This window comes from Paroedura picta, chromosome 13 (genome assembly GCF_049243985.1).
Source record: "Paroedura picta isolate Pp20150507F chromosome 13, Ppicta_v3.0, whole genome shotgun sequence".
Taxonomy (NCBI): domain Eukaryota; kingdom Metazoa; phylum Chordata; class Lepidosauria; order Squamata; family Gekkonidae; genus Paroedura; species Paroedura picta.
Genome location: NC_135381.1, coordinates 17655230 through 17671157, shown reverse-complemented (window position 1 = coordinate 17671157; position 15928 = coordinate 17655230). Strand labels below are relative to the sequence as shown.

Sequence of the window (15928 nt, the reverse complement as noted above, 5' to 3'; positions counted from 1 at the left end):
TTCTCCTGTGTTCTACCTCTCTTCATGTTCTCTCTCACGAAGCCTTACCACAGCACGCAGCAGCATGTAAACAGGAATCTCTATTCCCTCAACTGTCCTCACCAGAGACCAGCATTATTTTTTCTGCTGCCCCTTTTTTGTAGCCTTGGCCACACTTTGTACAGCCCACTGCACCAATAATAAGCACATCTAGCCTTACTAGATCTTTATCCCGCCCTTTCTCTTAAAACTCAGGGTGGTGGTATGATACATTTCCCCATTAGACTTGCCCCAAGTAATCCAGCAAGTTTCGTGGCAGAGTGGTGATCCGAACCTGGAGGTCCTGGGTTCACTACAGCTCTACTGGATGGCCTTCCATGAAGATCAGGATCCCTGCTGCTGTGCACAAGAAGAAAACGAGCACTAAAGACGACAAATGCTGCTGCCTGCAAGGTGATGTATGTTTTATTGAGAATATACAAACTGGGCACTGAACACTGGCTTGATGACAGGACCAACAGCAAAGTAAATTAAGACAATGAAAAGGCACTAATCTTAAGAAAGACACTTCATGTGTTCTAAGAATATAGTTAATACTGTTAAATTTGTAGCACGAGAAAAAAAAACAAACCAAAAACACACTATGATGATCCCCCAAATAAGACTAAGAATAATACATTATTGCCTCAAATTCAAATGACACCTCAGTTACATAAAACTGTTTGCACAGTAAGGACTGTCTTAAGTACAAGGCCACCTTTCCCTCTGTAAAAAGAAACACAGGTTACTAGTTCTGGACATGCTTGCATTTAGTGACACAAAGTAGTAAAACAGTTTTAACAGCTAGTCAGAACCTTCTACTGGTCCCATGAAGGAGGCCTGCAGCTGTGTGTCCTGTTCCATTGGAGATGCTGGAGAACCCTACTACAAACAAACAGAAAGGACAGCCTACTCAGTCCCAGAATGTTAATTACACAATACAAAAAAATTATTGCAGGCACATGAAATGGTACAGAGAATGCATTCTACCCCTTTATAAAAACAGGGGATGGCCCCTCCAAAACCCCCAACCAAAACAGGATATTCCCTTTTATGTACTCCTGCCTGATTTGTAAACAATCCTGATTTCCTTTAGGGCTTTAGTCAGTGGCAGCAGTTCCCACTCACCTCTTGCTTAGTGGCACCAACTGGTACAAACCAGAGCGGCCAAATTTCCAAAGGCTTTTTTTTTCGACAGCAGAAATTTAAGCCAATTACCAATTTGAACGAGTCTGACATACACTTACTCGGGAGCAAGTCCCATTGTTCTCAATGGAATCTGCTTCTGAGTAAACATGCTAAGGACTGCGCTATAAGGCTTTTAACACCCATGTAATAATGCATAGACTGATGAGCTCTCAGAATTATCCTTGAGGCACAGCACAGGTATATGCAAAGAGATAGCCTTAACCCAATCCTCAGTAATCCTATAAACCAGTGGTCCCCAACCTTTTTATCACCAGGGACCGGTCACCCCTTGACAATTTTACTGTGGCCCGGGGGGGGGGGTAGTCTTTTGCCGAGGGGCGTCACTGCCACCGCCTGAGCCCCTGCTCCACTTGCTTTCCCACCGGTGCCCCTGACTTCCTGCTGCCCGCTGGGGGGTGCTGCCAGCAGTAGCTGCGCAATGCCATGCCGAGGGGGAGCCCCAGCCATGGCGGTAGCTGGAGAGCACCAAAGGTGAGCTGGTGGCAGAGTGGCAGGGCAGCCCTCGAGGCAGCAGCCGGGGAGGAGGACGAGCTGTGGCCCATTACTGACTGATCTACGGACCGGTCCCGGTCTCTGGACCGGGGGTTGGGGACCACTGCTATAAACCACAGCAAATGCAGCATTTATTTTTTAAAGTAAAATAGTGAAGGAAACAGTGATGTAAATTTTTGCCAGTGATCAACTTAGTGCGCTGCTCTTACGCATCACTGATTAGCCCCGAAGCAGGCCACTCCCACAAAGGGATCAGATGCTCAACCTATGAAAACCCTTGGAAGCACCTGACAACTCTGGCTTGTGATCATGGGAGAGGCTCAATACTCTCTTGCATAGATGCCTCTCTTTTTTTCCATTTCACAATCCTCAAAAGGGTTTAGCAGAGGAGTCTGGATCAAGTATCTATTTGGCAGAACTAAGGAAGCATGTTTGGGAAGCACCAGGAGCAGGTGAGCAAGTTAAAAAGCATCCACACAGTGTCTGCAAGGAGGGTCACACAGTATCACCAGAGAGGATGCTGGGGCTAGCTGTGTAGCAGGATTATTTTATGGCAGACTGATTTTTAGTGCAGCTTAAATATTCAAAATGCAAAGCTCAGTAGTACTATTCTGCAGTAACAAGACAAATCAACAGGGACACCTGGGAGTTCTAGTGAATAGCTGCAGAACTTTCCATTGCAGAAGGCAGAGGGTCCCTCCCACTAAGGCGGAAACGCTTTCCGGAGCATTGAGGCTAATCTAATTCACAGTACACTTGTTTGGCAGTAAACCTGCTCTCTCTTTTGCCGAGAGAGCTTTCTCCAGACCAGTGGCCACAGTTTTAAGTCAACAAACTGAAAGACTTTTGAGACTGAATATGTTTAGTTCTGAATTCTTTGCTGGAACTGCACGCCATCAGCACCTTCTCGTCCTCAAATTAAGGCACTTTAACACTGAGTTGAACCTGGGGTTCCTCAAGTCCAAAATCCTTAAAAAGATTTTAAAATGAGCATTTAGGGAGTTGATTCCTCAACTGCCTATTCAACTTTCTGCGATTTCTATTCCCAATGACAATGTTTAAAACCTAAAGCAAAGAAGCTACAGTTTGGTTAACACAGCAGGGCACAGAAGAGTTTAAAAGTCTAAACAATACCTTTTCATTTACATCAGTGACCTCAATTAGTGATTATCAATGCTTGGCAAGGAGTTTTGTTTTTTTTTGTTTTTAAAGAGGCAGAAAGTGCCATTTCACCCAAGCTTGTGTGTCTGGTGTGAGAATTAATGTATTCTACAATCTTGTTTAAAAGTCTAGGGACCGTTTAAAAAGTTATTAAAAATAAGTGTCCTCAATGATTTTGCAATCAATCCCTTGATGCAAGTTTAATTTTAGGCAGGGATGCGACAAACTGACATGTCCGTGTGTCTGATGTCACACTTATAAATAAAAGCCTCTACTGCGGTGCAAAACTTTAAAATGATGCTTTGCTGTCATCCCAAAGTTGTTTCTAGGTCAATGACAAACTCATTAAAAAGTGTCTTGTTAACACAAACTTCAATTATGTAGCCTAGAGATTATTATTCCAAAAAATGCACTGCTGCTTTAACAATTCATTCTCTCTAAAATCAAGTCTTTCCTCATGCAGAGGGAAAAATAAAACTGGATTTTTTGTCGTTGTTGCTCTGTGGTGGTGGAGATGCTCAGAATTTGCCTTGAGAGCAGAATGCTGTTTGTGGACACCTTGGCAGCAACTGTTGATGTTTTGCCCCCAGCTGCAATGCCCGGGGGGAGGGTTCATTTATCTTCTGCAGCTTAAGGTCCGAAATTCTTCCAGGAGTGATTAAATTTTGAATGATGCAACTGTCCATATGAGCACCAGCAAGCAACTTCAGCTGTATGTATTCCAAACAAACGACAGGGCTGTCAAATCACAACAGCTGGGAAATGGGCAACTGGCTATGCTTACCACACACCATTAACAGTCATCATATCCCACTTCAAACGATGCTTGCGATAGCCAGGAAAATGAAGCAGCAATGCAGAAATGGGCCGATGTGAATCACTCATTTTCATCAGGATTCTGAGGGTCAATTATTTTGACATGTGTGAAAGGGAAAAGACCTTTCCGACCATTGACTTCACCTTCCCACTGACCATTTATATTCATCCTTGTGACCTTCACAATATCACCAACCTGCAAATTAAAAACAAGCAAACATCTGAAACATTTCAAAAAACATTATTTCATCTGAAGAGATATTTTCTATTCTTGAGATTACAGAATGAACAGAGAAATTAAACTTCATCAACAAGGGTCGTTACAATTTTTCCACAGACATGCAGGTAGAAATGTGAATGTCTGGAAAAGTTAGGGAGAGAACTTTACTCCTATCTCCTTCCTGAACATACTTTATTATTTTTCAAGTGGAAAAACTGAGACATTTGGGGAAGCAGTTGAAAAACCTTTTGTGTGATATTTTCTCTTTTGGAATGGGGGATATGATTTGGAAGATAATGTTTTTCTTTCTGAAAATACACAGCATGAAAAAGTCTGAAAATTTTCCCTAGTTTTCTAATGGATTTTTATTTTCATTTTTGAATGGGTGAAATAACTCTTTAAGACAAGATTTCACTCAAAATGTATAGTATGCAAAATTTTCTTGAAATACAGTCTACAGCATCAAATACTGATAATAGCTATATATAAACACTTACCAAACATTTTTGTTTCAATGTAAATAGTTTTGGCAACAATATGCTATAATGTGGCTTAATGACAATACACTACTAAAAGAATCCAGCGTTTTTGATACATAGGCCAGGAGTCCCCAACTCTGGTATGCCTGCAGGCAACTTTGAAATTTTGAAAGGGAGTGGTGGGAGCTATTCCAAAAGGCATAACTGAACCCAATATGGCTGCTACAGGAGCCAAACTCAGTGCCTTCCTCCTTACACTGCAAAAGAATCATATGGCAATCATGCTGAGCACATGAAGATATCTTATTCAGAAAGAATCAACGGATCTTCTAAGCTTGGTATTGTATGTATGAGGACTGGAAGCACAGGCTAGGCTGGGGGTATCCAACCCTATTGAGCTTGGAGGATCCTTCAGAATGTTGACATAGGGTGGCGGCTGTCACAGGAGGTAGAGCCAACCACAAAATGTTAGGGAGGGACGTTGTGCACAAGTCTTCAACATTTCAAGCAGAACCTCTATTTAACAGGATTTATTTTAAGATGAATACAGTTTTTGAATTTTCTTGCATACGCACAAAGTAAGTACCAAGCTAGGCAAGAACCCTGCACCTTGCAGTATCTGTCTTCATGTTGCAGGCATCTGAGTTGGCTACCCATTTCACAAGAGCTGGGCAAAAGTACCACCTAGCCCCACCCGTATTTTAAATATACTTGGTGGGTGCCAGGAAAGGCACTGATGGGAGCCATGGTGCCCATGGGCACCACTGGTCTAGCCAATAGGAGGCCATCAAGCTTGAAGAAGTGGAAGATGGCTTCTGCCCATGAAGACAACTCCCCTCATACAGTAGCCCAGGTTCCTGGACTTACAGTAAACCAAAGCTTCCTCTTTGCTTTGCAGGAAAGCTCATAGCAACAACTTCCCTCTCTGCCTCCTTTCATTTTACAATGAACACAGGAAGCAGCTGACGGTGAGTCAGGCTAATGACCTATCAAGGTCAAAATTGTTTCTGCTCTGACTGGTGAAGATTCTTGATGCATTTAGTGACATTCATGTTATTCAAATTTCTTTCAGGATTCCCATATTAATAAGACATTTTATAGAGGCAGCTGGTTCTAAAAAAAAGCTTGTTTCTCAAAGAGAAGGGGACTATGGCTCCAGCCACTCTTGGCACATGCCAGGAGAAGCACTGGCCGGTGCCCATGGGTGTCACAGGTGTCACGTTGAGGATTCCTAAGCCAGATGAAACTCAATGCTCCTTCAAAATTACTAAAAACTGAACATTGGCATATGTATTTCAGAGCTTCAGAGTGGAACTAAGCATGTTAAAAAAAAGAATGGCTGGTCTCAATTGCATGACAACCCTTGGTACAGAGAATGATTAGTGAGACTTCACTTCCATGCACACGTCAAAGTAATAAACCTTTTTAGATATGGTTGTCAGATAGCTTCCTACTTAGGAAGTAATGCTTCCACGGCTATGTCATTTATGAGGATATCTGGCTAATGATGGAAAAGCACGTTTTCTTTCCCTGGAGAAAGTGTAAAGCAAAGGCCAATTAAGATTATCCTTTAGGAATATACCCAATATTTCCTTCTTCTTTTTTGAGGTCAACTTTAGAAGGGACCAAGCCCTTCTGTAAGCCTTGGTATGACTCATGTAGCATCAAAATCTAAATAAAATAATTTAGCTAAGAAGATGGGGCAGCAGCTGAACAACAGCGTGTTAAGAAACTCATTCTTCAGTACATCATGTTCCCCAACAGACAGCACCATCTACCTGAGTCACAGAATAGCACAATTATGCCTAGAGATGCCTCAGTATCCTGTCTCGACTGGGTCTACTTTCAGGGATTTTTTAGTGGCCATAATCAGAGGTAAGAACTCCAGATGAACAATAATCTAAACATACAGTACTGAGGAGGCAGAAGGGATTGCAATCAGAACACAAATGCAAAAACCACATATTTCCTTGCCCCATATGTAAAAAAGAATGCCCTCAAGGGGGAAATCTACCACAGTGGGGAAGACAGTGTGCTCTTCACAATTTGCTGTTTTATTTCCCAAACCTTTCCTTAATGTGAAAGAGACTTAAAAAAAACATTCAATCTGCTGTTAGGCCAGGCCTCAAGTAACAATGAACAACATATGGACCCATTATGCACGGGGGGAATAACGCACATTCAGGGTGGAATGGCGGCGACTAAAATCACTGATAACGCACGGTGCCGGCTGCAACCGGCCGCAGCTTCAGTGCATGTTGCCGAAAAAACCGTGTTAGAGAAATGCGGAAGCTTCCGGGTGACCGGGGCGCAACCAGAGGCAGCGCCGGGATCGCCGCGTACATAATCGGTTACTCTGGGCTTTGTCGCCGTTGCGCCCCGTCCCATGCATAACCGGTGTGCTTCGCATCTTCCCCCTCCGCGTTTTCCATGTGACCCAAAATCGCCGTTTCGGCGGCCGTGCATAATGGCTCAAGGTGGCAACAGATTGACTTGGATCTTCATGCTGATGTTAAACTGCCCTGAAACTGTAGCTTTGAGATGCATTTTCATATCCTTGGAATAGCTACAGCCAGTGTCGTCTAAAAAAGGACATAAAGGAGAGTGGAAAGCTCAGAAGTCAAAATACGGTGGCCTTTTTAGCCATTCTACCCAAACTAAAACAGCACTTTGCCAAACTGCAAAGTTATCCTTCTGGTGCATAAGACTTTGATGAAATACTTTTGTTTTGGAAGAACAGCTTACTTTTAACTGGATACGGCTCAATGACCTTTCAGATACTCAAATTATTAAACTAAGTTGGATCCCATGTGAGTGTTTTATGAAGAAAACTATAATGAGTTATTTCAATGTCAAGGCCAATGAATGCAATTTAAATCAGGGAGAAGAGAAAACGTAACTTCAGTCTGAGATGACAAGAGATCAACTGAAGAGATAGACTATGATTTCCTCTTAAGCAGGGGTCGCTTGTTTGTTGACAAGTCTCAACCCTTCAGTCCCAACTGCCTAATTTAAGCTACGGGCACAAACCTAACAAGCCTGATTGAAACAAACAGAAGCTTTACAAGAAAATGCTTGTGCTGTAGCACATTAATTTTCACACTGGATTGTGACCCAAACAACCAATTTTCTTTCAAAATTCCAGGGAGGTTCATACTCATAGGAAGCAGCAAATGTGATGAAAACATTCTTAACACACAACTGAGCCCAACGGCAGCAAATATTTACAGGCTTCACCTCTTCAAGCTACCTATTTCTATATTTTGATGGGCTATGGGTAGCAGCTAAACAGAAACAAAGTTCCTTAAGATGGCATTAAATACAAATATGCTAAAAGGGACCATTTAAACGGTATTAGCCTCATTTGCCTTTAGGCATGAGGTTTTTAGTAGGTGAATATGGAAGATAGGCAGGGAAGAACGACTGTAGCATACCAGGGTTATTAGAAAAAATTAATTTCATTCTTAATTTGGAAAGACAATTGTTATGTTCTTTAAAAGAACTCACAAAAGTGACTCCATATGGACAAAAAATGGAATCAGGCAAGCAGTTTCTTAGCATGACATGGTCACATCTCTTGTACAATCCTAAATATACTACTGCCATGCACTTTGCATAGGGTTGCCTTTGAAAAGCCATCAGAAACTTCAACTAGTCCATACTGTTCAGGATTAACCACCAGAGTCCAGCTGTATTAGCATTAAATTTGTTTCTGTAAACAATGAAAAAATGCTGCCTTCAAATTTCAACATCTTAGCAGGAGATAAATATTCTAAGTATCTGTAACTACCTGGCTTCTTCCCTAAAAAAGGAATTGCAAGATAATCTGGTATTTGACAGAAGTAACCTAACCCTCTTTTGTTCAACTGTGTCAAGAAGTACTACATATAGGCACATTCTGCTCTACTTACATGCTTAGACTTAATTGTTTTCACTGCACACTAATTGCTCTAAACCCAGGAGAAATGTTGACGTCTTTCATATAATTAAGGTGAAAGGTGTTTTGCTTCATAAAAAAAATGGCCCCAGCTAATATCTGAAGCTCATATTTGCTTCCAAAAAGTGTTATTTTGACAATGCCTATAATGTACATGCAAATCTATCAACTAAACACTAATGAAGGAATGTCTAAAGCAGGGGTAGTCAACCTGTGATCCTCCAGAGGTCCATGGACTACAATTCCCATGAGCCCCTGCCAGCATTTGCTGGCAGGGGTCATCGGAATTGTAGTCCATGGACCTCTGGAGGACCACAGGTTGACTACCCCTGGTCTAAAGGACTGCAAGTTAAGTTGCTTCTTCCATGTTAAGATATTTCTGTACATGAGTAATTAATTTGCCACTTTCCTACAATGTGTTTACTTCATTTATAGCATATTTATTCAAATACAAGATGATACTTTAAAAGTTTTCAGTGTTTATTTTTTAAGAAAGGGGAGTCATCTTAAATTCTGATACACATTTCTAGAAATATTGTGCCTATGCAGAGAGGCAAGAGGGCACACCAGTAATATTTCACAGGCTAGATGTGCTGGCAGCGCACTATTTTCCATAATGCTTTTTAGCCAAGTATACAGTGATGCGAATCATTTTATAAAACATACAAGAAACTTCTGAAGACATTTAACCAAGCTATCTGTCCAACTGATGCTTTACTCTTCACCCCAGACATATGGCCACAACACGACTGAATTCCCACTCAACTTTAAGCATCAAATCCTACCACAATACATACAGCACAGAAATGTCATTGTGTAGTCCAACACAGATGGATGGGATAGGCATATGAATACTGCTGGTTGTCTGGGTAAAGACACTCAAGCCCACCATACCTCTTCAACAAATATATATTTTGCATGCAGCTGTTTAGAGAAAATATAGACTTTTTGATGGCTGCTGGAACTGGCTGTGAATAGCATAGTATGTCATTTGGTCTCAGTGTTCATAGAATGCTATTTTAATTTCATCTGGCCTCTTATCCCACATACTATTTCTTAAGACAATGAGATACATGGAGAAAGAATTATTATCAGTATTTGAAAAATATGCTGAAAGCCACTGTGCCCACAGGATATAAATGTTATATGTGAACAAAATGGAAGTATGATCAGGTTGGTATTTACAGGCCCAACAAAATTGCAGAATACAAAAATGGCTAAAAAATGACGAACAAATTGTATTAAACAGTCTCAATAGAAAGCCACTTGAAAAACTTACCTCTAATGCCAAGGCGGTCTTGTCATAAGCACATGGAACTCTCTTCTGAATTGCTTTGGCATAGACTGGTCCATTTTGCGTTGATGGAAGTGGGTTGATCACTGCCCCAGGAGCACTAGATACATTGGGAAGAGGATTTGTGGTCTGAGGCTGAGCATAAGCATGGGCAGGTTCAGGAATCCCATAGCTGTTGGAATTCCTGTTCCCATGTGGGGAAGATCTCACAAGCTTCTCAACATAAGGAACAGGGATCATCCCAACACGGCCATCTTTGTTTCTGGCACTCCACCACTGTTCTTCTGGCTTGTCTACAATGACCAGTATCTCCCCCTTTTTAAATGGCAAATCTTCTGCATCATTACCAGGGAAATCATAAAGAGTCCGAACGTATTCCACATTCTCTTCTGCAGCAGGCACAGTGGGGGCTGATCCAGATCCCAATAGTGGAGCTGGATACCTGAAGAAGACATACGTGTTAGCAGAACATATTTTAATCTGTCAAATCAACTTTGAAAAATGCTTGAGAAATGTCAGAGTTGTTTCTAATAATATAATTGGGGCCAAGTTCATTGGATTCAGGAATACAATGAGCGCTAGATTGGGGGGTGGGGTGGAAGAATTCTGCATACGGCCACCCCCTCCCCCCAGGACCTGGAAAAGCTGCAGGCAGCTGTTATGGAACTCACCAGCAGGGGCAGCTCTCACACGGCAGGGATCTGCAGCCTCCAAGCCTCAGAGGGAAGTGGAAGGAGGAGAGGGTGGCCAGGGGTGGGGAATGGAAGGCAATTGGCTGGCCGCTGGACAGACAGGCAAATCGGTTGGAGGAGGAAGCACTCAGGGGTGGGACAGCCGCCCGGAGTGGGTGTTAAGCGCTGAGTGGCACTTAAGCTATGAGACACACTCCTCCTCCAAAGCCTTACTAGAAATAAGTGGAACAGATAAATGCTCCTGGAACCATATTTAATACACAACCCTTAAAATCTCACCATGCAATATTTTTGATTATCTGTTTGAAGATGCTCTTGGGTCTTTCAGAACATTACTTGATGAACTAAAATAAACATATTTTGGAATTCAGAGCAGTCCTACCCTTTCTAACATCTTGTAAGTTACAAAGTTTGTACAAATACAAAGTTTAGTGTTAGCGCTTGAAGCCTACTGAACACTTTCCATGGAGTTAATCTGAGTGCATCCTGATTTATAGGACATTCTGTAACTGAAGGAGTCAGTACAAAGTGCATTTTAGTGCACAGGGATGATCAAGTTACATCCTCTAGATACCTGAACTCTGCAGTGCTTTCAGCTGTTGTATTAGGAATATTTATGACTCTACCAAACAGCAGGGATGTTAATGTTCCATCTTGGGAGAGAAACATCTGACCTCATAACTATCAACCCTTACTTTTGGAAAGCCTGGGGCATGTTATTCAGAAACTAGTCCCACTTTGGTCAATGGCTTTTGCCTGAAGATAATTGTATACAGTAGGGGTAGTCAACCTGTGGTCCTCCGGATGTCCATGGACTACAATTCCCATGAGCCCCGGCCAGCTGGCAGAGGCTCATGGGAATTGTAGTCCATGGACATCCGGAGGACCACAGGTTGACTACCCCTGGATACAGGACACACTCTTGAGCAGTCCTTGGGCAAACTTATGGCTGATCTACAAAATCTCCAGGCTTCAGCAAAGAGAACTTCAAATAGAGATACCAGTATGAAGCTGCTGAATTAAAATGCATTGTTTTGACATTTTCAAAGGACCTGAAAGCTATGACAAGTGTTAGCATTAGGAAAAAAAACCTCTGAAATTCCAGACACAAGACTGGTAAAACTCATTTATAGCGCTGACTTCTACATATGATATATTAGCTATAAATATAAGAGCCTTTCAGGTGAGCACATACACATTTTCACACAGCCAGTGAGATTTTTAGAACAGTATCTGCAGCTTTCAGGAAGAGGAAATAAACTCTCCTAACCCATGAACATCAACAAGGAGTGTCAGTCACAAATCATTTCTAGTCCGGAAATTTAAAATACCTCTATTCAAACATACTTATCGCCAAAATGGAGTGCCAGAAAGTGCATAAAGTAATAACTAAGAGCCTTCTGAGCTCTTGAGTATGCAAAAGTGATGATGCGATATCTACTCAGTTCCCTTTACAAGCACAAATTCTGCAATGACTCAAGGGGCTGGCTTGTGCCGTTCTTTAATTAGCGGTGCACCACTTTCCCCCTTGGCCCTTGATCTCTATGCTGAACAGCTTGTCATACGGAATTATCGTGGGCCAAGGGCCAGCAACAATTTGTCCTCCTCCTCCCCTCTCTGTATTAAGATAGCAGAGGGGCGGTTTGGGGTCAAGGGGGCCTTCCCCCAAGTGCCCAGGGAGGCGGACTCCGCAGGTCCCAAAATACTGGGGGGGGGGAGGGCTCTCCTCTGGGGCAAGACCCCTTTCCCTGCCAGCCCCAAAGGCCCCTCGCTGGGCACGCCCGAGGAAGCGGAAAGGGCTGGTGGCCGGCGGCCCTACCTGGGCGCGGGCTCGATGAGGGTGGTGGTGTCCAGGTAGTGGATCTTGTAGAAGTCGAGCAGGGCCGGCAGGTGCTCGAACTCCTGGTCGCCGATCTTGAAGCGCCGCCCGGGCAGCGAGTTGATGATGTAGTGCGAGACGCGCGTGTTCTCCGAGACGGACAGCACGTAGTCGCCGGGGCAAGTGGACGAGTCGCGCACCAGGAAGGTCCCGTGGCGCTGGCCCTGCAGCCGCGACTGCGCCTCCGCCCTCGACAGCGGGCCCGCGTACCAGGCCGAGCGGTCGGACGCGTCAAAGCGGGCCGCTGACGACATGGCGGGCGAGGGCCTCGGGCAGGGCGGCGGGCGGGCGGCCGGCCTCGCGGTCCCGCTCAGCGGGCGGGCATCTCCTCGCGCGCCCCTCCCCACACAGCCACGGCAGGCCCGGCCTGGCCCAGTTCGGCTTGGAGGGACGCGGCGGCGACAGCGACTCCAGCCCCGCCACTCGCCAGACCTCAGCGCCAAAATGGCGGCCCGGGCAGGATCGAAGGGAAGGAAGGGACGGGCAAAGCCACGCCCGCCGCGCAGGCGCACAGCGAGGGCGACGCAGCGCCGCCGCTCGCCGAGCCCGGGAACTAGTGGGCGGGGCCGGCGCAGGAATCCGAGCGACGAGTGCTAGAGCGGCGGGCGCTGGGATGACTTCCGCCTGGTCGGACTTGAGGGAGGACTACCGCAGGGGAGCGCCGCCCGGAGGAACCGCTCTGCCGTGTTGAGTGGCTTCCTCGAAGCCTTCCGTAAAGAGAGATTCAGGTGGGCAGCCGTATTGCTCTGAAGTAGCAGAACAAAAATTGAGTCCAGTAGCACCTTTAGGACTAACAAAGATTTATTCAAGGTGGGAATATCTGAGGAAGTGTGCATGCACAACGAAAGCTCACACCTTGAATAAATCTTTGTTAAAGGTGGTACAGGACCCAAAATTTTGTTGTGTCATAAACATAGATTCAGGGGGTGGGTAACTGTGTTGGTCTGAAGCAGCAAAACAAATTTAGAATCCGGTGGCACCTTTAAGATTGACAAAGATTTAGTCATGGTATGAGCTTTTGTGTGCACGCGCAGGTTCTCTGATGCAATATCGTGGGATGGAAGTAATTAATTATCCTGTATGTTAATTTATCCTCACACTCTATACGTTTGAACTGATTTCTTCAGTTCCATGACATTGTGTCTGAGAAAGTGTGTGCACAGGAAAGCTCATAGCTTGAATAAATGACAATGTATCACTGGAAGTGGGCATGCATACAGAAGATCATACCTTGAATAAAATTTTGTCATTCTTAAAGGTGCCACTGAATTTGTTCTTCCTTCTGTAAAGATAGATTCAGATGGATAGCTGTGTTGGTCTGAAGCAGCAGAACAAAACGTGAGTCCAGTCCTTTAAGACCAACAAAGTTCTATTCAAGATGTGAGTTTTTTGTGCACATGCCGACTTCCACAGACAATGGAACAAAAATTGTAAGAGTACAGATATAAGGAGAGAATACATTAGTACTAAATTAGTAAATAGCACCACAACTAATATGCCATTAGTTGTGACAGTCTAATAATTTACTACTAATTCTTATATCTTGTTCCATTGTCTGAGGAAGTGTGCGTGTGCATGAAAGCTCATGTCTTTAATAAAACTTTGTTGGTCTTAAAGGTGCCACAGGACTCAAGTTTTGTTCATCAAAGCTGTTAACAGCCTAGAACTCTTGCTTCCATTCCCAGGGTCTGAGGAGGTGGGGCAAACCCTGGATCTTCCGAGCCAGAACTGAAGGAGGACGAAGCTCTGCTTATTTGCTCATTGATGGTCTTTGCAAAATGGAGTGAAGGATTTGTCTGCCTCATTCCCTCTGGTTTGTTTTGGCTGAAAAGCTTTACAATTGTCCTCAGCCCAAGCGTGAGCATGACTAGTCCACAAAGAAGCTCCCCCCCCCCCAAGAATATGAGTGATGGTGGTAAGAAGAGAAAGGGGTAACTGGTAGGGGAGGGACGACCACACCAGGCAGTTGGCCATTACTGGGATACAGTGACAGGTCACCCAGCTAGGGAAAGTTTTGGATCAGCTTTTCCTTTCAGAAAAGCATCCGGTGGAGAGAGATTTTGGCGGATTGTTTGCAGGTTCAGCAAACACAGATTCAAAAGTTCTTCAAAAATAAGAACAGCACCAATTCCAAATGCATAGGAACAACACAAACTTAAATACAGTTAACCTAGTCTGCCAAAGAACCTGATTAGCCCTTAATGAGAGCTATTCATTGGTCCATACACTTAAGGCAAAGTAATATCTGATTGGCTGAGTTATGCTCCTTCATTTGTATAAGGGCTACTGGCAGCACTACTGAGTCCACATACACAACAGTTTTGGCAATCTCATGGGAAGTCAAGGAATAATAGCAGGCAGGGTGCAGGTCAGAATCCTGGATACTGTGGAAAGCTGGGTCTTTGGGCTACATGGTCCACATTAAGCAAGCTTGGCTGTTTCTGCATTGTAACTAATTGCCCAAGAGTACATGTGTTTTACTAAATAAAAGTGAAAAGGACTCCAAATCACAAATGCATATAATCCAATTTTTAAAAAATCAAGGTATAAATTCAACTGATTAGCTGTTATTTCAGTTTGATATGTTCATGTGTTTCCTCTCAGGGATGAAGGAATCACCAACTTTGGAACTAAGAGCAATGGTGAAACTGACCTGTCCCCTCAAGACCTCTGTTGAAGTTGAGTTGACCATCATATCAATGCTGCTATAGTGGTGTGGTTGGAATGTCAAACTAGGATCTGGGAGACCCAGGTTTGAACTTTCATTCTGCCATGGAAGATTGCTGGGTGACCTTGAGCTAGTCACACCCTCAACCTAACTACTTCATAAGCTGTTGTAAGGATAAAATGGAGGGGGGAAGAATGATGTAAGGTCACTGTGGGGAAGAAAGGTAGGTATAAATACAGTAAATATGTTTTGAGTATTAGCTTTCAGTTACCTTCCCCCCCCCCTTAACAGTGAAAAGTATGTAGAAGTACAATTTATATTGTCTTTAAATATTTATTAGTCTTATTCCAGTAAAGCTTTCAACAAATCTTTGAGTTCGTTTGACTATTTAGCCAACACTTGACCCCCCCAGCAAATATTTCATTTCAAGTTTTTTTTTTCTTTTGGGACACAAAATTAACAAACAATACTTTATAATTTTATTTATTCATAACAAAGTTGTTAGATCACATTCAATTTAGGGCAAAATTCAATTTTTTCCCCAGAAACTTGCACCAGTGCTGGTATCTGGTTGATGCTTCTGCTCAAAGTTCCTTCTTTTCAGTACTGCTGTTTAGTTTTGTTCACTTCCTGACTCTTTAATGCATCTCAGGAGAGTTCTTGTTAACTCTGCCTCCCTCTACCCAAGCCCAGACACAAATACAATTTCGAGAGGATGTTTTTCTCCCAGTCAGAGTTGCTGTCCCAGGAGGTAGTACATACAACTGAGAATAAACTCCTGTCCAGTAGGAGAAAACAATGTAGTTAGTCTTACTTTTTGATCTCACCAAGACTGACTGAAACAGAGCCAGCTCACTAGATATTGCACAAAGTTCCTTGCTTCCATTCTACCAAAGCTTGTTGGCACTGAGAAATTGAACCCTTAGAATCACAACCTCACAGTATGCCACTATTGTCTGTAGTAACTAACCAGTCGCTCAATGAGTAGCTGTGTTGGTCTGAAGTAGCACAATGAAATCAGAGTCCAGTAGCACCTTTAAGACCAACAAAGATTTATTCAAGG

At 43.5% G+C, this 15928-nt stretch overlaps 1 protein-coding gene and 1 long non-coding RNA gene across 2 annotated transcripts; one reads left to right on the top strand and one right to left on the bottom strand.

Annotated features, from left to right (window-relative positions):
* Positions 1 to 428: 428 nt before the first annotated feature.
* Positions 429 to 12630, bottom strand: CRKL (CRK like proto-oncogene, adaptor protein). The gene is made up of 3 exons (XM_077307273.1): positions 12138 to 12630; positions 9612 to 10068; positions 429 to 3892 (listed from the first exon to the last, which is right to left on the bottom strand). Exons 1-3 carry the CDS (start codon positions 12449 to 12451, stop codon positions 3758 to 3760), a joined length of 906 nt encoding a protein of 301 aa, XP_077163388.1. The 5' UTR covers positions 12452 to 12630; the 3' UTR covers positions 429 to 3757.
* A 37-nt stretch (positions 12631 to 12667) lies between these two features.
* LOC143822301 (uncharacterized) lies at positions 12668 to 15232 on the top strand. Its single transcript, XR_013226122.1, has 2 exons — positions 12668 to 12925; positions 14802 to 15232. It is a non-coding gene; the product is annotated as an uncharacterized LOC143822301 (long non-coding RNA).
* Positions 15233 to 15928: the final 696 nt, after the last annotated feature.

Excerpts from the sequence above, each read along its gene's own strand:
- CRKL (XM_077307273.1), bottom strand. The coding sequence starts at position 12,451 with ATGTCGTCAGCGGCCCGCTTTGACGCGTCCGACCGCTCGGCCTGGTAC. Across the intron at positions 10,069-12,137 it reads CTCATCGAGCCCGCGCCCAG|GTATCCAGCTCCACTATTGG; the intron begins GTAGGGCCGCCG and ends TGTCTTCTTCAG. Across the intron at positions 3,893-9,611 it reads AGACCGCCTTGGCATTAGAG|GTTGGTGATATTGTGAAGGT; the intron begins GTAAGTTTTTCA and ends TTTAATTTGCAG.